The 24,672-nt window shown below is 38.8% G+C and overlaps 1 protein-coding gene across 4 annotated transcripts; it reads right to left on the reverse strand.

Moving 5' to 3' along the window:
* Positions 1–1,154: 1,154 nt before the first annotated feature.
* On the reverse strand, positions 1,155–24,474 carry dnajc5ga (DnaJ (Hsp40) homolog, subfamily C, member 5 gamma a). 4 transcript variants are annotated; one of them, XM_030405551.1, is made up of 7 exons: positions 24,273–24,474; positions 13,209–13,336; positions 10,778–10,991; positions 8,828–8,984; positions 8,235–8,413; positions 6,931–6,970; positions 1,155–6,306 (listed from the first exon to the last, which is right to left on the reverse strand). In XM_030405551.1, exons 2-5 carry the CDS (start codon positions 13,325–13,327, stop codon positions 8,238–8,240), a joined length of 666 nt encoding a protein of 221 aa, XP_030261411.1. In that variant the 5' UTR covers positions 13,328–13,336; positions 24,273–24,474; the 3' UTR covers positions 1,155–6,306; positions 6,931–6,970; positions 8,235–8,237. The 4 variants fall into 4 exon arrangements, with proteins under 4 accessions (XP_030261411.1, XP_030261412.1, XP_030261413.1 ...); XM_030405552.1 differs by lacking the exon at positions 6,931–6,970; XM_030405554.1 differs by lacking the exon at positions 8,235–8,413 and having other exon boundaries at positions 6,169–6,306.
* Between the last annotated feature and the right edge of the window lie 198 nt (positions 24,475–24,672).

The following is a 24,672-nucleotide window of genomic DNA, read 5'->3' on the forward strand; positions in this document are numbered from 1 at the left end:
CATTCTGATGCATTTTGCAGCCCTCCAATCAAAAGGTGTCCTAGTGCATCAGTAGTTGTGTTCATGTTACTATTTTGTGTAGAAGCTAATTATGACAAAAGACAGTTATGGTTATGTCAATTTTGGGTTTATCTCTGCGAAATAAGCATCTTCTTGCACTGTATCTTTTAATTAAGCTACATTTCTGTGAAAAAATGTTGGCAACTACAGAACGTTTCACAGCACAAACTCAAACCATGAAGTTAATACTGTTGAGAATGTAATTCTGCTTACTGTTCACCTTGTGCACCACTATATTGCTTTTATTTTGGAATTCTTGAATGACAAAGTGTTGGGGCGTTTCCATTGTCATCCAAAAATTATTAAAAAACAGTTTTATGAGCCACACTGTTCTGTCACACTGTAGTGATGCTGCCACAAATACTCACTAAATGTGGATTAATCCTCTGCTGAAAATAGTCCCCAGTCGATGCACTATTTCCTCCTGTTGGAGGAACATTTGGTAAAAACTACAGTGACCAGCTGCTTTAGGAAATTACTGTTTTTTTTTTTGGTATTGTGAAACTATACATTTCTGAGCTGTTTTTAATGATTTGCATTTTCAGCAGGAAGAAATGTGGTGACAAAAAGTTAAAGGGCACACCAGCTAACTCATACCTGGTTGCAGTCTTTTCTTGAAATCTATGGACTACAAAAAATATAGAATGACACCAAACATTTTCTTTATTACAGAAAGTAAATGCTATAAAAAAAAGAAGGAAAGCTGTTAATGTGCTGTAATCTGACTATGTAGTTTGGGGGGGGAAATGTATTCAGAAGAGAAAGACTTCATTGACTGATTTTTTTCTTACACCTTAACAAACTAAATAAACAAACAAACTGACCTTAAAGGGACAACACAATTCCATGCTGTTTTACTTTGTTTATATGTGGCGGACCCCGCCATCTTTCTAGCATCAAACAGTGTTCTGAGACTTATTTTCCTCTGAGAACAGATTGTTTGTTCAGTTATGGAAATAATACATGTTTGAGTCTGTATCATTACCTCATTATTATTGTAAATATCAGACTTCTGAGTTTGAATTTCTTCTCCGAAACTACATCGTGCCCCTTTTAATGTAGTGCAAACAAAAAACAAACCAACAGACAGGAAGTTATAAAATCCCCCTTTTTTTATTTGGTTGAATTTCATAATAACTCATTTACAGATGGGACCACAACAGAGAGTGACACGCCCCCCCGACCCAAAAAAAACAACTTCATCTACATTGATAAAATGTCTTCAAGTTCTATTCTTACGCTCAATTTAATATTTTCTCGACACTCTTCAGAGAAAAACAGCAATTTTGGTAAATTGTCGCGCTGGTCGACTGAGTTTGACTGAACGACATGGACACCAAATCATCCATCTGTCCTCGGGAGAATGAGTCAGAGTCGGCGTTAATCATTTCAAACCCAAAGTCGACCAACAACACAACACCAACGCTTTTTCTTTAATTAGTATTATTAAATTCAAATGACGGTATTTCTATGTGACAAATAAAAAAAAGAAATGAAATCAAAAATGTATGTACACTGTCAAAACAGACGTTACTTCATAAAACATGTCCATTAACGAGAAGGAATTTAGTCAGTTATTTGTCAGTTTTATGAGTTATTTACAACAATTACAAAAAATAATAAATAATATGTCTTCTCTCAGTGCTCCATGGCTTCAACATGTCAGTGAGTTTGATTTGAGAAGATCTGAACACGGACAAAGAAACATGGTTATGGTTAATTATGAAATTGCAGGTTTTGGCTCTTAACAGTTGAAAACTTTGAAATGAAAAGGATGACCAGAGGAAAGCTGAAATGTAATCCATCAAAGACTGAGCAAAAAGATTATTTTTTTTTTTTCAAAAAGGGATGTTGATATTTGTCTGGAGCTGGTTTATGAACAGAGTTTGGTTGCTGGTCCTAACATGTAGCTCTACATTAGTGTATGGCAGCTGAAAGACGAGTTCAGTTGTAGTCTTGTGTGTTTTAAGCCTCAGCAAGGTACAAAGACACTAGGGCCTTCATTTATTTGGGGAAGATAAAAAAAAAAAAAAAGGAATACTTCGACTGGTTTGAGAAAAAAAATACCACTCTACAGCCAGCAGATGGTTTGGTTAGCATAGCACAAAGACTGGAAACAGCTAGCTTGGTTCTGTGCGTTCGTTCAATCACTAGAACATTTTAAAGGTCTAATTAAAACAAGCTGTGGTTTTTCTGTACCGAGATTGCCTCAGACCGTTTACTGGCAACAAACAGTATATTTCCCACCATGTGAAACTATTCCTTTAATGGCCTTTTACAACCTTTGGCTGGGCAGATTTGGCTCAACCGTTTCAAACTGTAGTCATGGTGCGTTTCAGACAAGTCAACAAATTAGAAATGCCGACAACAAGACATTAATAAAAAAAGGTTTGCTTTCGCCAAAAACATGTTACAGGATTAATCATCGTTATGTTCCAGAAGTTAAGTGTGTCAAAGCCCCAGTGGAGTTAGTGATCAAACACGACAAGTTGAGAGGGAAGTTGCACTTACAGTAGCTTTGATTTTACAATAAGTACCAACTACAGTCACACGATATTGACTGTTGGCATGGTAACGGTATATGCATTTTGAGCTGGACTACACAGAGGTTCTGACTTTACATGGAACATAGACATCATGAATTAGAGCAGGAAACTATTTAGACTGGATTAAAACGGAGGGGGAAACATCTCTCGTAAGCAAGAGTCTTAACACGGCCGATCAATCCTGTTAGTAGACCTGCATGCAGATCAATAACCACAAAGCTTAGAACTGTGCTGCACCACCTTAAATCCTGAAAGGCTGTCACGATCTGTGGCAGTAACCCAACAAGGGACCTCGGGTGTCCAAGTGTAAAAATGTAATGATTAGACCATTAATCTAACAATACAATGTTTATAGATTGATCATTCCAGTCACTCCCAGGGCTTCAAATAAGGTTTTTTTTTTCTTGATTAATCAATTAGTTGTTTGGTCAGTGTTTCCAAAAGCGAGAGGTGACATCTTCATACGTCTCATTATTGTCCACAACCTATAGATTTTCCGTTGACGGTCATGGAGGAGTAAACAAAAGCAGAAAATACTCACATGTAAGAAGATGGAATCAGAAAATGTGAACTTTTTTACTTTAAAACAATGACTCAAACTGACAGATCATTAAAATACTCATTAGTTGCAGCTTGATGAGATAAAAGCAAGAAGTCCAGACATTGTGTTTCCAGTCTCTTACATTAGCCCTTCTCAGTCTTGCAGCACAGAAAAAAATGAATTTGGTGAATTTGTAGGACGTAAACAGACATTCGAGAAGGTCACCTTGGGCTCTGGGAAACTATGAAAGACATTTTTCACAGTTTTCTGACACGGATGAAGTGATGCAAACACTGCTTTGATGGGTGAAAGGGAAGTATCAGACACAAGCAAGGAAAAAAAGGAGAAGATTTTAAAAACAAAAATGCGCATTTGTTTAAAAACTTTTTGCAAACGTCACAAAGACTTCTCGATGTGGTCTCCATATGCAGCTGAAAACAACACTGATCCAGATTCACTAAATGTTTGCACGTGGAGGAGCAAGAACACATGACCAAAATGAGAAAATGGGAGTGGAACCAATGAATAAAAGCTGTCGCGTACTTGTGTCTGGTTCTCTGTGTTAAACAAAAGACACCAGCAGCCACAAAATACTCTCGCGCACTTACATTTGACATTGAAATGTAATGTCAGGAGTTTTCTACGCTGCAATTACTGTTCAAGGCACATCACCGTCACCATCGAGTCAGGGAGAAGGGTGAGAGGGTTTTTCTGTCTCGGAAACTCAAGACAGAACCAGTGCTGAGATGGAGGGCTTTCATCTTTCAAGGATTAGTCCTCCGACTAAAATTACAGTGCCTGAAATTTGCCGTTAAAAGGGCCTGATTGATCGCTCGGTGCTGTTTTCAAGGGCCACAAATTAACCGAGAAAACCTGATGTGACTTCAATAAAAAGTAGAAAAGTAAGTGAAGTGCCATAAAATCAGAGGATCGGCCTTGCAATGCAGCCTTAGTGAATCTGGACCTGAGTTTACAGAGTATCAAGTAACTTTAAAGTCGGTGGTTACTGCAATTCTGGAAGTAAGAGGTACAAGCAAAGTTTTACACCCTGAACTTAGGCTTAAAGGAACAGGTACGGCAGAAATAAAATGTAGTTATTATCTACTCATCCCATGCTGATGGAAAGTCAGGGGAGGGGCGAAGTTTTCGCAGTCCACAAGACATTTCTGGAGCTCTACAGCAAAACAAAACATTAAAAACCCCAGCAGCGCTGAGTCCTAAATGCCGGTGGAAAGTTGGTGGAGTTGTGTAGTCCACAAAACATTTCTGAACGCTCCACAGAAAAAATTTACGAACAAAAGAACCAAAGCGCAAAATAAACACGTAAAAAATGACAAAATTTTAATCGGAGCCTCCAGACACAGTGAGTCCTAAAAGTAACGTCCTTTCCAATTATTTTGGCATCCCGGGGCTTTCAGAGACTTTGATTCCACCGGATGACCTGAATGGAACCACTTTTCTATTGTTTTGCTTCTCGGCATTTTTAACTTGTTTGTTGAGGAGAACGCTGCAACGCAAAACTATTTAAAGGACCACGAAACTTCATCAAACTCCCCATCTGCATGAGGATGAATGGATAACGACTGAATTTTCATTTCCTAGTTCCTTTAACCAAAAAAAAAAAAAAAAAAAAAGACAACCATATGAACTGGCAACAGACCCGCTTCACAAGGTGCATAGACCCAAATGCATATTATACAAAACAACTTTGACAAACTGAACTGTGGCTTACAGAGCAAACTGCATTTTTTTTTTTTACTCCAACCAGAGTCATCATGTGTTGGCAGGCTACATGGAGCTGTTGCTTTTGGTCTAACTGCAACACGAGAAGGATTTAAAGGATGCAGATTCAACCTGACATAGTCAAAAGCAAAATGATTTTGCAGGTAACACTTAAATGCTGCGTTTGTCTCCGTGGTATGGCATCAGTCATTGTCTGTTTGAGTTAGTAGATTATGCTGGGGGGTTGTATTTTTCTAGCAGAGGGTGGCACACGATGACACACGGGCTGGTACAAGTGCATGTTTGGATATACTGTAGCGTGTATAACCAGTAGTCTGTAAGGTTAGGCTAGGCAGCTCGTTCATGTGTTGTGGTACTGGACTCCAGTGCTGTACAGTAGGAGGTGCATGCATCCGGAAGGAAAATGCATGCATGCTGGGAGGGGAGCCGCCGCTCCGGGTTTTGGCTCAGACATTTGACCTCATAATCCGTCTTCTGTTCGCTCTGCTACCTCCCCTTTCACGTTTGTGCGTTCACGTGAAAAGCTCAGTCCTCCTGCCTCCTTTTGAAAACCTCATTTTACCTTTGCACTTGGCATCAAGAGCGTATTTCAAAGGATGAACGTTAGAGGGTAGCAATGCAACATTTAGCTGAATGGTGAAACCAGACTGAAGGAGGAGGGAGAGGATACAAAAAAAAAAAGAAGAAAGAAAGGTCCTCCTCACCCACATCGTCAGGCTGCTGCTGCTGGCGTCTGATGATGTGGACATGTGGCTTCCAGTTCCATACTGGAGTTATTATTTTTTTTTTTTACCAAAAAACCCTTGTTGGTTTTCTTTCCAAAACAAGTTAAAAAGGGAAATGTAAAAAAAAAAAAAAATATTGGTGACCAGTGGAATCCAAAATGGAGGCGACTGGGAGGAGAAAAAAAACATGTAAAAAAAAAAAAGGTAAGTCCAGTCCTGGTCTGGATAGTGGATCAATAAAAAAAGGAACACCTTTCCATGTTTTTTTTTTTTTTTTTGTTGCCCTCAGATCAGCCAGTTTTCCTGCCCAGTGTCACATCCTTACTGGTTGTAATGGGATGACAAGAACAGATTAGCAAGGAGTCCAGGCAAGCCGAGCCCTGGATGACCAAACTGCTAGCAAAAGCACATCTAGCCCAGGCTAGGCTAACGGGAACTGAAGTTCTCAGTGAGAAATCGTAGTGTTTTAGTTGAATTTGCATGAACACTCCTCCATAACTTGAGTTCCATGGAGGGGACCACCTTACAGGCATTTTTTTCTTTTTTTTTTTTCTTCCAGCGGGTAGATCAGGTAGTCTGAGAGGTCAGGGTTGAGGTGTGGGCCTGGGCCGGCTGGTAGCTTTGGGCTGGTTGATCTCTGTCTTGCTGGCTGCAGTGGATTTTGGCTGGGTCATATTAGGGGCTCGAAAGGCTGGAGAGGGAGAAAAGTGGAGGTCAAACTGAGATAACCAGATACAGTTGCTGTTGTGACAAGAAGAGGCTGGCAGTGATTAGAAACGGGTCATTCCATGCCAATTAACACAGAATAAAGAACTTTTGCCACTTCATGCCAAGAATTTTCTCGAAAAAACGACACAATAAAAGCTACTATTCGTAGAGCTTTTCTCAAAATACTTCCTTTAGTTGTGAATTTTTTAAGTTTTGCCCTTTTATAATTGTTGTGATTCTCTGTATGTGTATTCTTAACCTCACCATTTGCTTATTTTTCCACTGGATTAGGTTGAAATTACAATTAGAGCTGGTCTTAAAGGTGCACTATGTAGTTTTGGGTAAGAAATGTTAAATCATTAGGAGAATTTGTTACTTTTTCTTGACAGTATAAACCAAATAAACAACCTGTTCTGGGGACCTTATTCCAGTCTGAGGACAGCTTGTTTATTAAGGAAGATACTCTTCAAGTAAAGAATTCTGAGTTTGTATCATTTACTTAAATAAAAAAAGAAGAAGTTTGAATTCATTTTCCAAAACTACATAGTGCACCTTCCCATGTGGGTCCTATGGACTAATAAAATAACATGCACAGTATCTAACCTACCTGCTTTCACTAGTTGGGGCTCATCCACTCCGTCACTTCCCTGTGGGAGGATAGGAGGGTAACCACGTTACTTCCATATAATAAAAAGTTACAATTGGTTTAAACTGAATTTCTCCTGTTACTATCTTTATACCTGGTTGGTAAAAACCATTATTATCAAAACAGGATATCTGTCAGTTTCTGAAAGCTTAGACCAGAAACATTATGATCCAATTATCAAAAGGCACAGATGGTCTGTTGCATTTAGTTGCAAATTAAAACAACCCACTACTTTTTTTTAACAAGATGTGAACATGCTGCAAGGTTGTGGAAGTATCGATACTTCAATAATTTTTCGATACCACGTATTCAAAAAGATACAAATTTCCATTTTTCAAAAAGGTACAGGAGCTCAAATGTATAGATATATCCTCAGTTCTTTTTCCTTCTAACTCAACTCATTTGTATTTTCTGCATGCTTATAGATCGTTTATCGATTATTGTAATGGTGCAGTGGCTTCATGTGGGATGGGATTTTATCGTTTCGTACAACCTGAAAAAACAATCAAGATACTTTCAACCAAAAAAATCTAAACTATCTAAAATAAAACAAAAAATGTCAATAATTGTTATGTATCCACACTGTGTAAATAGGAAAATAAATAAAATAAACGTTTCTGTGTCGAGGCATTCCCCCCCCCCCCCCCCCCCCCCCCCCCCGTGGTATCGAGAGGGGTATTAAGTATCGTTTATATACCAGAACTGTATTAAAGTTTGAAATTCTGGTATTTTGACAACCTTAACATGCTGTGCAAAGAACTGAATTTTGAACCAAAATCTTCTAATAATATAAATATATAAAATAACCGCTTCATTTGAATGACTACTTCAGTTTTCTGAAAGATTTTCCCGTCTCTCACAGGACAATGATCTAGTATCAGACACAGGTACACACAACAGTACAATATTAAACATTGAAGCTACGGTTAATTAAATCAGCCATGCTTATTTTCTGACGGCATTTCATGCACAATGGTACAGTGACTTAATTCAACACTGATGGCAAAGCGTATGGACAGCATCAAACAACATGCAGGTTCAAGACGACTTGAGTGACATGATGAGTGTTGCTGTAAGAATGCATGGCGGTGATTACTGGACAGCGTGGGCGGTTTGATATGGATGAGTAAAGCAGCAGTGATGAGCCAGGCAGGCAGCTGATAAGCATGGACGAGCTATAGGGAAGGATGAAGACGACTTCTCACACGAGACAAAACGGACTGAACGGACGACGTGACACATAAATCATACGAGGCGGCTCTTACGAGTCATTTCGACTCTGGTAAGGTTTCTCCGGGGTTTTCTTCCCCGGCCGGACTGGTCGGCGACTGAGGCTCGGCTGGAGGCATGGGCATTGGCATTGGCAGAGGGATGGGCTGACTCTGGCCTTCTGGGCTTTCTGGACCCACATTAGATGTGGGCTGGCCTATGATTACTGTGAAACCTGTTGGTTTGGAGCATGAAAACATGACATCCTGCAGCTCGAGAGCATGTTCAGTAAAATCACTGGTGCACTAACAGCACTGAGAAAATGTACTGCTCTTTCTAGATACAAGAGATACAGATGGACCAAAAGCTAACAATCACTTTGGCTGTTGGATTTACTTATAATGTTTGTCTTTCATAACTAAAGTCTTCCTTCATGCACAAAAGGAGTCCACAGTGGTGTCCTTTTTTACCTGAGCTGTAGAAACACTGGGGAGATTAAGGACTGAAAAATGTAGCTTTTCGTGTTTCTCCTCACACTGTATTTTGGTCAGTTTATTCTTTTGTAAGAATGACGTCAAATGTACAAAGTTATTAGCAGTTAAAGTTGTTAGCAGAGCCTAAACCCTAACTAAACGAAACACCCTCTCACCTCCATCCTGCTCGGCTTTGATTTGGGCCTCCAGGTCTTCAGGGTCGACGTACTGGTAGTGTTCATCATCGTCGGGTGGTTTACATTTCCCACAGCAGAAACAACAGCAGCAGCAGCAGCAGCAGCAGGTGAACAACGTGCAGCACAGTACCAGACCCTGCAGGAAAAAAAAAACAGAAACAATTTTCAGCCTTTACAATGAACTGTGTTCACAACCAAATTATGAACATGTAGTTTTGCACAGTTAATTGTCTGGACATGTTGAGGACTTGTGGATGTGTGAGAGTCATCAGGAAAAGGTGGAAGGTTCTTTATGATTTATTACAATGTGTGATCAGAGACAGCTCTTTTGTGTGCAGATGACACACATGAAGACAGAACCACCCTACAGGTGAAATATAGAACGCTATAAACTAGGCGTGTCACAGTACAAGTCCTATAAAAGATAATATTCAGACTGCAGCAGATTGCAATCCCATGCAAAGGTGTTGCCGTCATTGTGTTTACCACACCAGTGAGGAGTCCTACCGGAGGACGCCTAAAAGATATCCGTCCAGTTGCAATACATTTTATGGAAATTAATCACCCAGTCTCTTCCCTGAAATCTATGGGAATTGAGGAAGTTGTTTTCCATCAAAGAGAGAGGGAGGGATTTGGAGAAGTTCTTCCCTATGCTTACATATTTGTACACAGTGTGTAAATTACCAAATTGTTCAAAAAGTTTAACAATTAGTCCAGTGGATCGTGTCAGCTGGCGGCAACAGCATGGGCTGCAACTTAATGCTTTTGGCAACTGACTGTGATTTTGAAGACTTAGTCCACATATAGAATGTTATTTTTGGAAACTAACTAACTAACTAAATAAATATCAAAAATCTCAATCCAGGCGAGCGTTTTAGCACCGTTTTAGAAATAATGTCATACCTCACGGTCATTCATGCACACTGGGAGAAGTGCATGCTGTTGTGAATGCGAAGCAGACGGTTAACTGTAGTCGCTTGCCAGGTTACAGAAAGTACTATGAAGAAAGCAGTGAAACTTGACTGCTCTTTACAGAATCTTCTTGGATAATGCTGTTGAGTCAGCAGAACACTGTAAGCAGCTGTTTTGGTCTCTCTTTTCAAATATTCCACTATCATAACATGAAAATCCAACGTCATATCTGCCAAAGATTCCCCAAACCCAGATAATGTGAAACCTAAAACGCTGTTTACGCGTGGACAAAAGATTAAAATGATCATTTTAAGAAACACCTGTGGATCGGGGCCTTTGTGTCTAACAGCATTACAGGACAGGACCCCTACAGAAATGTACCGTTTTGTTAAAGGGAAATAAATAAATCTTTTTTGTTTTACAGAAACAGACGCCGTTTCTTTCACCAAATCCAGACTCCATTTACAGAAACAGTAATTCTATCCTTTTAAAACACCATTCATACTCTTCACACATTCCATCTGTAACCATGAACACAGAGTACAACATTAACTTTTTAGATCATTCACAAAACAAAAGACGCTTATCCATCTTCATCTGTGGGAAAATATCTTGGCAATACATTTTGTAAAAATTGTGGTTTTTGAAGAAACATGACATGATTGTGAAGATATACTGTGCATGGTGTACTGATCACAAGACAGATCAATGGGTTGTATACAGTATGAGAGCGGAAACAGCCTCAGGCACCACACTGATGAAGCCAAGAAAACAAGAAATGTGTGGTGGAAAAAAAACATGGTGGGGTGCTGGAGAAAAGTTGTGTGAAGTGTTTTTGTACATGAACTTTAAAAGAGACAGCCAACATTTTCTACTGTACAACTGATTAATATTACACTAGCAGTGCACAAATAGAAAAATCCTCAACAAAAGGACTTTACTGAAAGAAGACCTCACAACAGTGAAATGAAGCACAAACATTACTTTTTAAAATCCATCTAAACTGACAGCACCCACCTTAAACCACCATTTGGACATGAGGAAGTAATATTTGACGCTCTCCTCTCCGAACTGTTCGGAGACGTAAAGGCCCATGGAGCCATACTCGTCGTAGATCTTCCTCTTGGTCTCATCATTTAAAATAGAGTTGGCGTTGTTAATCTCCTTAAACTTCTCTGCAGCCTCAGGGTTGTCTGGGTTCTTATCTGGGTGGTACTTCAATGCTAGTTTCCTGACAGGAGAGAAGAGCACACAGGAAATCAAATCTAACGATGTGATGCAGAGGGGCATGTGGAAAAAGATCAAGTGATGAAGGAAAAGATTGGGTAATTTTTTCTGTCTATTAAAAAGAGAGTGTCAGAGTTCACCAGATTCAGACTCAGGATGTCAAGTTTATACGGTTTATATGGACAACTATATAACACTTTATCAGTTCTAGCTCTCATGACAAGAAGTTAATGTTGAACTGAAACAACTGGTTGAGTAATCTATTAGCTGACTGACCGAATTTAAACATTTCAGTAACAGTCAGTCATGAATGTAAGTACTGTAATACGGTACAATTTGAGGTACTTGTACTACAGTGTTTTAATTTTCTGCTGCTTTATACTTCCACTCCACTACATTCTGGAGGCAAATATTGCACATTTTACTCCACTAAACTTTTTTGATAACTGGTTACTTTGCAGATTGCATGCTGTTTCAGAGCAGAGCAACACATTTTTCAAATGTGTTTATTTTAATCGGCCAACGGTTAAAAATATAACAGAGATTCCGATTAGCGAAATGCTTAACAGGTTTTAGACTGATATTTGGATGAAATGAGCAATTTGTTGACATCGCCTTTGGGAAATTCTTATGCATTTTCCTAAAGTAATGGATCACTTGTTTGCTCTAGAATATTGTAGAAAACATAACAGATATTTAGAAATGCATTAAGAAACATTTTACATGACATTTAAAAAGACAATTAGAAAGTAGTAAGTTAAAGAGTCGTGTATCTAGCTGATAGGAAAGCCACAGTAAACAGTAGTGTTTTAAGGCCTGATTCAAATGAGCAGACAGTTTTGGCAGCCCCCGGGAAGCTTGTTTCACAGGTGGCGAGCAGAGAAATGACAAGCTGTTCCACCTTCTTGATTTTGATCCAGGAAACATCGAGTAAACCTGTCACAGATGACGTGAGGAGTTCGAAGCTTCGTGACATACAAGTTAAACAAAGATGTATTCAGGCCTGAGACCAATTTAGAGTTTTATAGGTCAGTAGTAAGATTGGAAGCCAGTGCAGTGATTTAAGGACTGATGTAATGTGCTCCGCCTTCTTAAAGGTACTGAGGACTCTGGTAGCAGCTTTTTGTTCAAGCTGTAGCTGTCTGATTATTCTTTTTTTACTGAGGCCAGTAAACACACAATTACATAAATCTAACCTGCTGAAAATAAATGCATGATAAGGTGACTTTCACTTTAAGTGATATTTTAACATGAAATCTGCTTTTACTTAAGTTTGCCTTTTGGTTTGTGTTTACAACACTGAATTAGAGCTAAAACGTCAAAATAAAAAATGACTATGATTCCCTCCTTCCTTGCAATCGGAAAAGTTTTTAGACTGATATTTGGATGAAATGAGAGCTTTGATGACATCACCTTTGGGATGTATTGATGTTTTTTACAATATTCTAGAGCAAACAAGTGATCCATTTCTTTAGGAAATAACGGATGGGGGAACATTAGGAAACGGGAACATTTTGTAGTTCCAGCTTCTCAGCTTTGTTGCCTTTCAATTATTTCCAGTATACATCAATCCAGCGATTATTTCCACAATGTTTTAGTCCATAAGATATCCCCAAATTGCTTCTTCCATCCAAACAACCAACAGTCCAGAACCAATAGACTTTTTCATACAGACTATTAATCTTCTTTCAATCGAATAATCGATTAGTTGACTAATCGATTAATCATTGCAGCTCTATTGTAAAAATATAACAGCATTATGTTTTCGAGTGTTGGTCAAACATGTCAGTTTGGATTATGAGAAAACTGGATGACTTTATAAACTGTTATTATTGATATCCAGATTGAAATGCTATCTACTTCGATAAGTTAATTGAAATAATAAATAATGGAAATAATCAATAGTTGCTTGTTAGCATCTGCTTTTAAAACAAATTGTCTCCACATGCACAAACGGAAATATGCTCTTTGGCAACATGAGTGGTGGAGCAATGTCTCTGAACAGCCCTCGAGTAATCTGGCCACTTATGAGGGGGAATTCACCAACACAATCAGGAAGAGGATTACTCAAATTAAAGCAAAGGATTGAGGAAATACCTAAAGTAATAATTACAACGTGGTACGCCTGCCTGCTATGGAGAAACTAATCCTTTCTGTGGAGACATTTGATGGATCTTAATTGGAGTAATACTTCAGATTACTAAATGTTCAGACAGCTTACCTGTATGCTTTCTTGATGTCCTCAGCCGACGCTCCTTTCTCCAGCCCTAGCACCTTGTACACACTCTCCCCAGCTGTGGACATCTTCCTTTGGGGACGGGAGGGGTTCGGTTCAGCCATGGCTCACCTCTGTTATAAAAAAAAAAAAGGAGAAAATATATAACAGCAAGTTAGAAATCGTTTAAAGATGGTGACATGCTATTAAATGTTGCTGAGGGCTTACGGATCAAATGTTGCAAGACTCAGCAGTCAAATTTAACAGCCAACCTGAAACACTTTGCTATAAACAACCCAGCCCTGTTGTTTACCAAAGGAGCAGCCTAGATTGTGTTAAGATGATGCATATGAAATCATGTTTAAGTCTAGAATTTATTCAGACGACTGAAAAATCTAAACAACTGTATCAGTTTCTGCAGTAAAAAAATAATATCAGGATGCAGCAAAGAATCCAGTATACTACTGTACTGTACATTTAATTTTGAAATACAAAATAAATATATATAATTTATTTGTTTTCCATTTATTATACAGGAAAGTTTAAAAGTAACATTAAGTTACAGTTAAGTGGGCCTGACTCAGTTTAAAAAACTGGTTTCCAGCAGGTTCCTGTTCTGCAGAACATGGAGTATAACCACAGTCATGTCACATCAAGACATAAACACATTTACAGGACATTAGCATGGGCTAGACAGATACAGACAAATAAACACAGACAATACAGATAGTGCAAACAATACTTATACTTGCACTCATTGATTTTTCATGTATTGTTTAAGTGTTGAGAAGGTGTACTTTGTATGTCCTTTTGAAATGTGTGGTAGATGGTAAAGTTCTAATGGGAATGTCATTCCAAATTTTGGTGTCTGTATAAAAGATGGATTTCCGACCATAGCTGTTTTTGTATGCAGATACTGGAACAAGTGCCCGGGAGATTGACCTAGTGAGGTGCACTTGTTTCATATTATGTGTCGGGAGAAGTGCAGCAAGTGTTTGTGATGTGCTGTTTCAAAACTGAAAATAATATCTAATAGTGTGGCTGTGTATGTAATCCTGAAAGGTCAAGGCGTTGGAGCGTGTGAGTGCAGAGCAATGGTGAGACAACTTTGGGAGGTTACTGTAGATCTTAAAAGCTGGATAATACAGTCGCGCTATTGGTTCACTAATCTCCTTAGTGGTAAGTGACCAGATTGGAAGACAGTAGGAAATTGTTGAAAACACAACTGCATGTAGGTACGTTTCGGAAAAAGAAGGAGAGATATGAACTTATCCTATTATACACATTATCACAACACAAAGTACAATCAATGTTTTTTTCCTCCAAGGTTGAGATGTTTTTGAAATAATGATAATAATAATAATAAAAATAATAATGATAATAATAAAAATAAAAATAATAATGGTAATAATAATAATAACAACAATAGGAACATCCATAGGAACATCCATAATAAGAAGCACAGACTCAAAGAGGAGGACTACTTCCCATTTCTCCTCCTGTTAACAAAGACCAGGATTACAATGTTAAATCCCGTATAAACCAATTGTAGCAGAGAGAGGGGGGTTTCTAATGAGCCTACAGTACTGACTGAACAGCATATTGAGCAAGACTTTAATCAGCACAAGGCGTTCTCCTTCATAGTGTTGTTAAGTGCAGCTAATCCTGTTAGATGAGTTGAGTGTTCTACCAAAACTTTTAACTCATAGATAAAATCATCTCTCTTTTTAGCATACAGAGATAGAAAACTCTGCAACTGAAAGAATGAGCATCAGACAATGTCATTTCTCACACTCTTGATAAGCTTAAAGACAGAGCAGGTCCAATGTTTCTTCGTCTGAGACTGAGCAACAGAACTACCTTGATGCATAAAGTCACATGCACAATACAGTCATTTTTGTAGACCCCATTTTTGTGCTCAATCGTGATCTGCAAGCTAACAGGAAGAGTTTCAGTTTCCAAGGTGTTAAACTCGTTTATGTTTCCGTTTTGAAGCCATATTCCATAGTCTTCACTATAGCCTAACCGCACCTCCCCAGAAATGTAACTGCACATCACAGCAACACAGACCGCAACAACAGCGATTGCTCCCCTCGGCTCCCCTCCCCTCCCCTCATTGCATTCTTCGACTTCTCTTCCAGTAGTAAGCAGTGGTGCTAACACAGACTGTGACCTGTAGTTTCCCTAGTAAACACACCAACCTCTTTGGCTGTTGCAGTCAATCCTGACTAGCCAGCTGCTGCTTTTCTTGGGTTACACGCCTCCTGCAGAGCCACTCTTTGCTGTGTCTTTGGGCTAGAGAAAGCAGACTGCTGAATATCCAAAGGGTGGGCTGCCTCTCTACAAGCAGCTTGGTGGCAAATGCCGTCAGGTTGCCAAAGCCAGAGATGTATGGAGAGGCAGCCCTCCATGCGAACACTTAGCCAGTCAGCTCTGCCTGGCTCAGAGACACAGCTGCCAGCTGAAGGTGTGGTGTGTTTACCAGGGAGACTACAGGTGGCATCCACTAACCACCACCCACTTGCAACGCAGACTAGCAGCGCACATGTATAAATACTCACAGTAGCAGGCCACTTGTGTAGGCTCTGTGTACATGCAAACATAAATCACCTGACCGCTATATTTAATAGGGGGACGTCTTTGGTTTAGAGACACAAATAAAATCATTTATATTTACATCCATAATCACTATTGTTTCATAACTGGAGGTACTGACAGTGTAATGTTCAAAAGCTCGGATTTAATGCTTCGTAATTACAATATACAGAGGGATTTCTATTGAACTGTGGCTACAGTACACACACACACACACACACACACACACACACAACACACACAGAACCACACACATACACAGACTCTTACTCAGCCACACAAATAATGCTGTGCGGGTCGTTGACTAAAGAAGATTACATTTTGCTGATCTCACAGATTACCCGTCCGAGTCCATGTCAGAGAGAGCCAGTGTCCTGGTCAGACTCTGGCCAGACAGCCCAACACGCCCAACAAACTCCACTAAATAGTGTCCACTGATCTTTATTGAAATGTCTCACACAGGACGGGATGGAGAAAACAGAGAGAAGGAATCATGTTGTCTAGCTGCTTTAAACAAGGCCAAAACTGCTACAGCCTCTATTAGACTTAGAGTACAGGTAATGCAGGGAATCCTTGAAAGTAAAGAAATAAATAATATCAGGCATGCTGTTGGGCATATGGGTAGGCAATTTGCTGTGGATTTATTTACTTTAGATATTACAAAGTGAGCAGATTTGCACAGGATTAAAAACTCAGATGACCTTTTGCAGTTATTACAAAACACACAGTGACCCCAGCTAATGCTGCAGCTCTGTGAACACAGGGCTTTTGTTGTTTAACAACAGTCGTCGGCTTTCTTTGTCAAACTCAGATTTTCATATTATTAAAAGGAAAATTCTGGTATGTTAAAGCCTGGGCCCTATATTCACATGTTCGGGTGTGTAAATGATCCATACTTATCAAAAGTTTGGGAATCGGTCCAGTACATTGGCCAATAAGATCCTTTTTTGTAACCAGAAAACTCTAAAAATCTCCCAGGGTGAGATGTACAGTAGCTGCCTCTTCCAGATTGTCAGATAGTTAGCTATGGCTTTGGAAATGAATTCTTGCTGGCAGATCCTCGAAAGTAAAAGCCGGACTCCTCTCTCCAAATCACTTACTCATATGTTCACCATTGTCTTCCTGCAACAGCTCACTTAACGAGATTTCACAGCAGGGCTTGTGTTTCTGGCTACAAAAAGGATCTTACTGTTTATCAAAAAGGTCTGTCTCTGTGTTTCGGAATAACACCCTCAGCATGTCAGTGTCAAAAACAAGCACCAAAACTGTTGGTAAGTTTTAATTAGTTTCACAATTAAATGTGTTTTTAAAATACCAGAATTACCTTATAAGTGAAAAGAAACTGAATAATAAGAGGATCGAACATAATCATAGTAAAAACTAGGAGGTCGACCTGATATAACATATTATTAGAAATCAAGGAGATTGATAAATGATATCTGAAACAAATATTAATCTGCAGATTAATGAAAATCTTCGTGTCAAATATAAAACCACCAATGATGGAACGAACCTAGGTAGAATTTACTCAGAATTTCCATTTACTTAAGTTACTAGTCATCCAATGTTGATGAAGGTTCTCTACTTAAGTAATTTGCAGATTCATATTATTTGATTCTTTATAAGCTATAAATTGTGATGCCTTACCAATCAGATAGTGTTAAGGGCTGGACACTGGCTCTGATGTAGCATCATTCTACACAAAGTAGAATATTTTTTAATTACTTAATTTCATCTAAAAATACAGATATTGTTAACTGGAAAAATTATTAATATCGGCCTTCAGAATAGGGGTATACCAAAATATCGATACTACGATATATCGCGATATTTCGTCTTGAGGTACGTTATCGATACACTGGCATTGGCAAATATTGATATTCAATAATATCTAAGTTGCGGTCAGTGTGTGTTAAGAAGAGCCACTGTGCAGTATACACTTTGTTTTACTTGGCTGTCATTCATGTGAAATTGATGGAAAATGTTTTATAATTCCTGTGAAATGGATTCAGTGCAGTCAATAAATTCTGAATTTCTTCAGTGACACAGATATCGTGATATATCGTGGATGAAATTTCTTGCAATATATCGATTATTGCAGAATCACTGTATTGTGGTATTATCATTATCGTGGGCAAAATATAGAAACGCTGTGACAGACCATCAAGTATATGTATCCTTAAAAGGATCAATAGTGCTGCCCTGAACTGCCGTTGTAAAACCTCAAACTTTATTAAGTTATAAAGTTTAATGACAGCACGCAAATCAACCACCTACAAACAGTACTTCACTTTGTTCATATCAAGACTATTTTCAATTGCTATAATAAGATCCCCAACCTGAGGGCATCTTTGAGAAGAAACTTTTCCGTATGCAGAATATGCTACACTTCCTTGGACACACTCTTTATGTTTCGTTTCTTGCTTTTGATGAGAAAAAAAACCTGAATGGCTCCAGTGCTGCACCAGTGCAAGAGAAAGCAGCTTTGCTTCAATTGTCTCTCACCCGATTACGGGCCTCCTGACATGAAAACGAAAAGTAAGCTTCATAATGCTTCCATGCGTTTGTAACTTATAAAAGATGTTACTGTAAGTTGGGCCCATTTTAGTCATTATTTAATTCAATGAGGTCATGCTTTTTTCTCAGATATTTTTGCAAAATGGCAGCTTCAAATATCAATATCAGCTCAATTTGAGTGTATTCACAGAGTGGTGCAGGGTCTGGAATACCCAATAATGTTCTCTGGGGTGAAATGATTCTTGTCGCCCGCACAAGAGTCATACGTATATTCCACTCTACCAGCAAAACACATAGGTCATTTGGTAATTGAGCATTTTTATACTACATCACCTACAGGCCTACCATTCCAAAAAGGTTTCTAGTGGTAAACTTCTCATAAAAACCATAAATATCACGTTCCATGCACACAGATGAGGTACACAAATTACTGAAAAACAACATGCACTCAGAGCAAAGGCACGGAGCTCGCTGAAGCGCATACTGCTACCTCCTGCTCAACAAAGTTTTTGGAGACTCTCATACATCCATTTGTCTGCAAGCTCATTGACTGAAACCAAAAACAGACAAATACTGTGTATGTGTTCACGTTTTAGCCAATAAAGCTGATTGTCGTGGAGCACAGAGAAGCTACAAATGTGAAATATGTCCCCTTCTGTCCATGAGCCATGTTGTGGAATAATGGAACAAAAAGGTGTTTCTGCAGCACATAAAGATGTCGCAGCAAAGCTGACCTTTGACCTTTGGGATATAAAATGTCATCATCACATTTTGTAACCATTTTTGGCAACATTGTGTCTAAATTGTATCACTAGGAGCACCTGTCCGACTAGCAAATAAATATGCACTCCTCGATTTTATTTCTTAAAATCATCATATCTTATTTATTTCTGTAAATTGTCTATTAATTAGCAAATGATTTTCCTAGCAGTACTACAGGTTAGGATGGAAAATGATGACTGTGTTGCGTTGCATGTCGATTTCAGTGGTGCTGCAAAAATGTTCTGTAAGGAGCACTATTGCAACTACAGCGTAAAAATGAGTCTGTATTCCTTTATTAGATGTAGTTGTGTGAAATGTTGTCATAATCAGCGTATAAAATTTTCAGTTAGGACCAAAAGTGTGTTCTGTGGGTCTCAATGACCTTTTACCACCAAAATCTAATCTGTCCAAGTAGGCTTTAAGGAAACATAATGCTGCTGCCAACACAGAAGCACAAACAAACAGACGTCTGAATATTCTCTTTGTCTTCTATTACCTATAGCATATTCGTCACTGTTTTCTGATGTTTTTCAAGATAAATGATTCATTTATTCATAGACAACATAACTTGCTGATAATCTCAACGACAATAGCTGTTAGTTGGAGCTCTAGCTGTGACTATAACAGTGTCAGTACAATCAACTATCCTATCAAAGCATCTGTGTTCTGGACTGTATACTACACAGAAATATTGCATGAAGTGCTCTTAACAAGACAAAAATCTGGTCAGGCGCCTGATTGAAATAAACCCAACAAAAGAAGATATCAAAAAAAAAAAAGGGGTGTTATTTTTCTCAACGATGGAAACGCTGCAGGCCCAGATGGCACGCCTGCTGAAGCCAAAAAAAAAAAAAAAAAAAAAAAACCTGATGTAAATACCAAATTCTCCAAAACATGCTGCAGAAACCATCGGGCAGTCTGGCGGGAGGAAGCAGGTCCATAAAGGAGAAGCCTTAACGCACTTGTTTTTACACACTAAACCTTCAGGACCACCAGGCTCCTGCCAATACAGGTCTGCACTGATCAAACTGCCACTCTGTGGCTCCAGCTGAAAGGATCGATCCAGGGCTATTAGGTTAATTAGTTAACTGCAGTCGTCATGGTGCAGACTTTACAAACTGCCCTGCCTGTGCATATGCAAATTGTTCTTACTTATCTCTCAGGACCGACGGTATGAAAAGGAACCATCAGTCGACAACAGCCTCTTCATAGACACTAAAACTAGAGACAGAGAGAAAAAGAGAAACACAGAATCTTTTGTCTTCCTTTCCGAACATTTCACTGTGAGGCTTTTGTACTCCAAGTTTTATGAAGTGTAGATATTCATCTAACTTTAGCCACTATTCAGCATGCAGCGGAAAGCCTGTCAGCTGAGAGACAAAAGCAGAAATGAGGGACTCCAGTACCTGCAAGCATGTATTTAGGGTTAGATCGAAACTATACTATACAGTTCTATTACTAGTAGCAATTCTATTTCAAAATATAAAATACATATATAGTTGTTACATATAGATTAATTCAAGTCTTTTTTAACAGTATTTTTATATTCTATTACTTGTTTTTTTTTATTTTTTATCTTAATTCCTCTATTGGCATCTTATTGAAATGTCTCCATAGTGTGATATTTCTATTCTAGAAGGAGCAACTGTTGCGTACCAATTTCCTCTCGGGGATCGATAAATATTTCTGATTCTGAAAAACCGAGTGAGCACGTTGTTTTTATAATCACAAAAAAATCATAACAATTAAAAATATCTTTAAAAGATAAAACACAGACATTGATCTGTTTGAGAGCTGAAACTAATTATTTTCATTGTCGATTAACCTTCATACTACTTTTTCCACATTATGCAGCAGTACTCCCCAAGACCTGTAAACACACTCTGATGTGTAAAATTGGTGGAGTTGCCCTTTAACAAGACATTTGTTCATTCTAGTATCACAGTGAACAATGGGACTGTAACAACTTGCAAAACCATCTAAAAAAGAACTGCTTAGACTTATTCTACTACTCAGGTCCACATTTAGAAACATAAATTATCATTTTAAAAGGGATATTATTAGACCAGAACATTAAAGCAAACTCTGAAGACTGCTTTGTGTCAGCTCAACACAGCGTTGTTGTTTTTGCTTCAGACAAAAACGTGCTTGTCAAAAATCTACCAATCAGAAAAAAATCATGCCAAGAGAGGGCAACAACTCCCGCAAAAACTCTCTTTGTCAAGACTCTTATAATAGACTTAAAATACCTCTCTATTGTTAAAAATAACACTCTCTCTCTAAGGTGTGTGACATGTTAACTCTGTAATCACAACAGCCAAGGCCAAGCACCTCAAAGGCCCTTACAAAACAGCTCAACCAGACACTAATCAGACGCTCAGATCTGATAACTACACTGAACCCACACAACACCGTATCAATAAGAGCTCAAGTGTCAAATATGACAGGAATAATGAGCACTAGTTCAAAATCAGGTCTTAAGAAGTTGAGTGAAAGTCAATGCTGACACCACAGCAAATAAGCAGAAAATACGCATTAAAGAAAAACATGTCAGTCATCCTAATTTGTTTTTTTAGTACACCACTTCTCAAACGTGTTGCATGTGCGATACATATCAGTTAATGACCAACATTCTGTGGACTGTATCAGATGTGTGTCTGAGAGATACAGTGGCTGAACTGGAGGATTTTATCACTTTAAAGCACTTCAACCATCAAACTTTGAACCTTGTGCTAAACAAATAAAGCTGCCTTGCCCTCTGTTATGAATGTTTGGCCAATCGGTGCTTACTGAGTCGAACCAAATCAAATAAATACCACGTGGCTTGTTCAGAAATTGTATAAAGTAACATTCATATATTCATTATGCACCTCCACCGCCTGGAGAGCGCCCAATACTGGATATCATTCTACTAATCAGATTGTTATTTGTAAAGCCTAAAGATCATTTTCCAAGTCAATTGAGTCACAGTGTGTTGTAAAGACAGTTAAATATCATGTACTTTTGTGTCAAACTGCTCAGTGAACTACATCGTCTGGCTTAATATACGTCACCACACCTCGGCACAGGGAAATCACAACAAGTCAGAAAACCACAGTTAGACTTAGTCAGCTTTGTGAGCTGCTTAATACGAATACCAATACAGGACTGATTCAGCAAGGTTTCAGTCATAAGTTTCATTTCACAGTCTTTTAATTGATTAGTTTTATGACAAACTGCAACTTCCTTGTGTTGAAAACTTGTGCCTTGAGTTGAGCCTCCCAGGCAGACTTCTCTTCACTTCACTTCACATGTGCAAATCCTTCCTCAGACTCTAACCTAAAACCATGCCTCGAACTGTAATGCTGCATTTGTTTATATTCAAAAGGTGGCAAGACAAGGAGTACGAGATGCACCAGTTCTGATCTCCTTGGATTCAATCTGCCAATATGTAGGAACAGCAACTGTCAGCTTCAGGCTGGATTACATCATCAGAAACATATTTATTCATCTCACGCTAATATATCCACATAATGACTGATTTCAAACATGTCATGCTAGAAACAAATGTGTAAGTGTTGTGTACATATATTCAATACATGTCCAATCATTGGATTGGGCCTGTGTATTCAATGTCATAACAGGAACTACAGTTTGCGAAAGCATAACAAATGAATGGACCGAATTGGACCACTGATTTAGGGCCCCCCTTCTTTTTTTTTGCTACACGCACACAAATAATTCCGTGTAAAACATTTTATTACATGTACATCTTCTGAAGACATTTTAATCAGAAGAGAAATATTTTAGATGTCCTGATTTGTAAACAAGCTGACCTTTAAAAAAGGACAGCACTATTTCATACTGTTTCACTTTGTTTACATGTGGCGGACTCTGCCACCTTTCTAACTTCAAACAGTGCTCTGGGGACCTTATTTTCCTCTGAGAACAGCTTGTTTGATGCCCTTTAATGCAGCGTTTCCAACATGATGAGTCAATGTGAATAAATTAAATAACCAGATGCGTGATTTATTAGAGGAGAAAGAATGAGCTTTTTAAAATGTATTAATTTGATATATTATACCTGAATAATAAACACTAACACAGGACTTGTTGTGTCCACCACAGGCTGAGAGAAAGAGCCTCCTGGGAGACTTCGCCCGGGGCAGAGAAGGCACGATTTCCATAAATAGGTCATTATAACAGGTATGAGTGAACACACAGGCTACTGCAGACCGCTGTGTTTCATGTTAACGTCCGCATGACCTAAATAAAAGCGAACTTAACAGACGGGTGACTTGATAAAGTTATAATCTGCTCTGGAGGAAAGGGGTCTGGCGTTTTGGGATAACGGTATGACGGAAGAAGGAATGCCGCGTGATTGTCGTCTATTTGTCCTTGTGGAGCCCTAATCCTTTGCTAATCTCCCCTCACATGGAGAAATACTTTCTATTTTACAGCCAGCCATTCATAAACACACATTACAGGGAATATTTCAACTAACGTTAATCCACCTAACGAGGCTCGTTTCCCTTTCGCAGTGTCTCAAGTTATTTCTATCCGGCTTTCTCCAATATGTAAAGAAACTGTCATGCTGGCTCCGGTGTTGACAGGTACCTAGCTGTTGGCTAACCACACAGGTGGCATCTCACCACTTAAAGTGCGTTATCTAAAAGGCAATATTCATAAATAAATGTTTTTAAAAGTCTGAAAGTACGCGTGGCCCGTTTCATTAAGCCGCCTGCTAGCCAAAAGTAGCCCCAACGCCGCTGATTACAGGGGTACACCAAACTTCATTTGAAATTCGAGCAATTTAATGATTCCTATAGATATGTGCAATATGGGTATCGTTACGTTTCGCTAAATGTTTTTTCCGTGCATAATCTACCATTCAGCGTACACAAAACTAGTGTATGCAGCATATATTTAACCAGAAGCCGTTCATAATTGTTCCCTGCCACCGCCCTCGAATTTAATAACGTTAGTGTTATATGAGCATTGTGTGGTCGTTTGTTACAAGCCCGACATGAAAGTGCATCTTAACGTTTTACACAATGTTAAGAATTACTGCGATTAAGTTATGCTGAGCTACGTTAACTGAGAAGCAAGTCAACCTTAAACTGACAGATTTTTGAATGGAGTTCTGCGTACGTGACCGTGCTATGCACGGTAAGCTAACGTCATGCTAGCTGGTTTAGTGCTGCCGAAATGCCTTACCTTGTGCAAACTGAACACTGTATATCTCGCTGTAAGGTTAGCTGGATCATAGAGGCATCCGTTTTAATGTCTTAACTTTCAATTTAAAGGCTCATATTAGCCCGGTGGCTGGGAGGTAACTGATAGCCTGCTGTGGCCGCCGGGTCGCTTCTTCTTCGCTCCCTCTGCCAGAGGACCTTCGCCGTGATTGGCTGGTTCCTCCTTCCAGGAAATGAAGAAGGATGATGCTTTCAAGGTTTCGTGCAAAATCCACCTTTTAAGCACTTAAGCTAATAATAAAATACGATGATTATTTCACAAATACATCCGAGAGTTGACACGCCACGACTAAAACAAGCATGCAGGATGTTGTAATATCAGTTGTCAAGTGAATTTATTCCCTAGAATTTGCACATCTCAT

Source organism: Sparus aurata, chromosome 22 (assembly GCF_900880675.1).
Source record: "Sparus aurata chromosome 22, fSpaAur1.1, whole genome shotgun sequence".
NCBI lineage: Eukaryota > Metazoa > Chordata > Actinopteri > Spariformes > Sparidae > Sparus > Sparus aurata.

Coding starts and splice junctions, on each gene's coding strand:
- dnajc5ga (XM_030405552.1), bottom strand. CDS start 13,327: ATGGCTGAACCGAACCCCTCCCGTCCCCAAAGGAAGATGTCCACAGCT. Junction 8,985..10,777: donor TGTCCAAATGGTGGTTTAAG/GTGGGTGCTGTC, acceptor TTTTTCCTGCAG/GGTCTGGTACTGTGCTGCAC. Junction 8,414..8,827: donor CAAAGCCGAGCAGGATGGAG/GTGAGAGGGTGT, acceptor CCAAACCAACAG/GTTTCACAGTAATCATAGGC.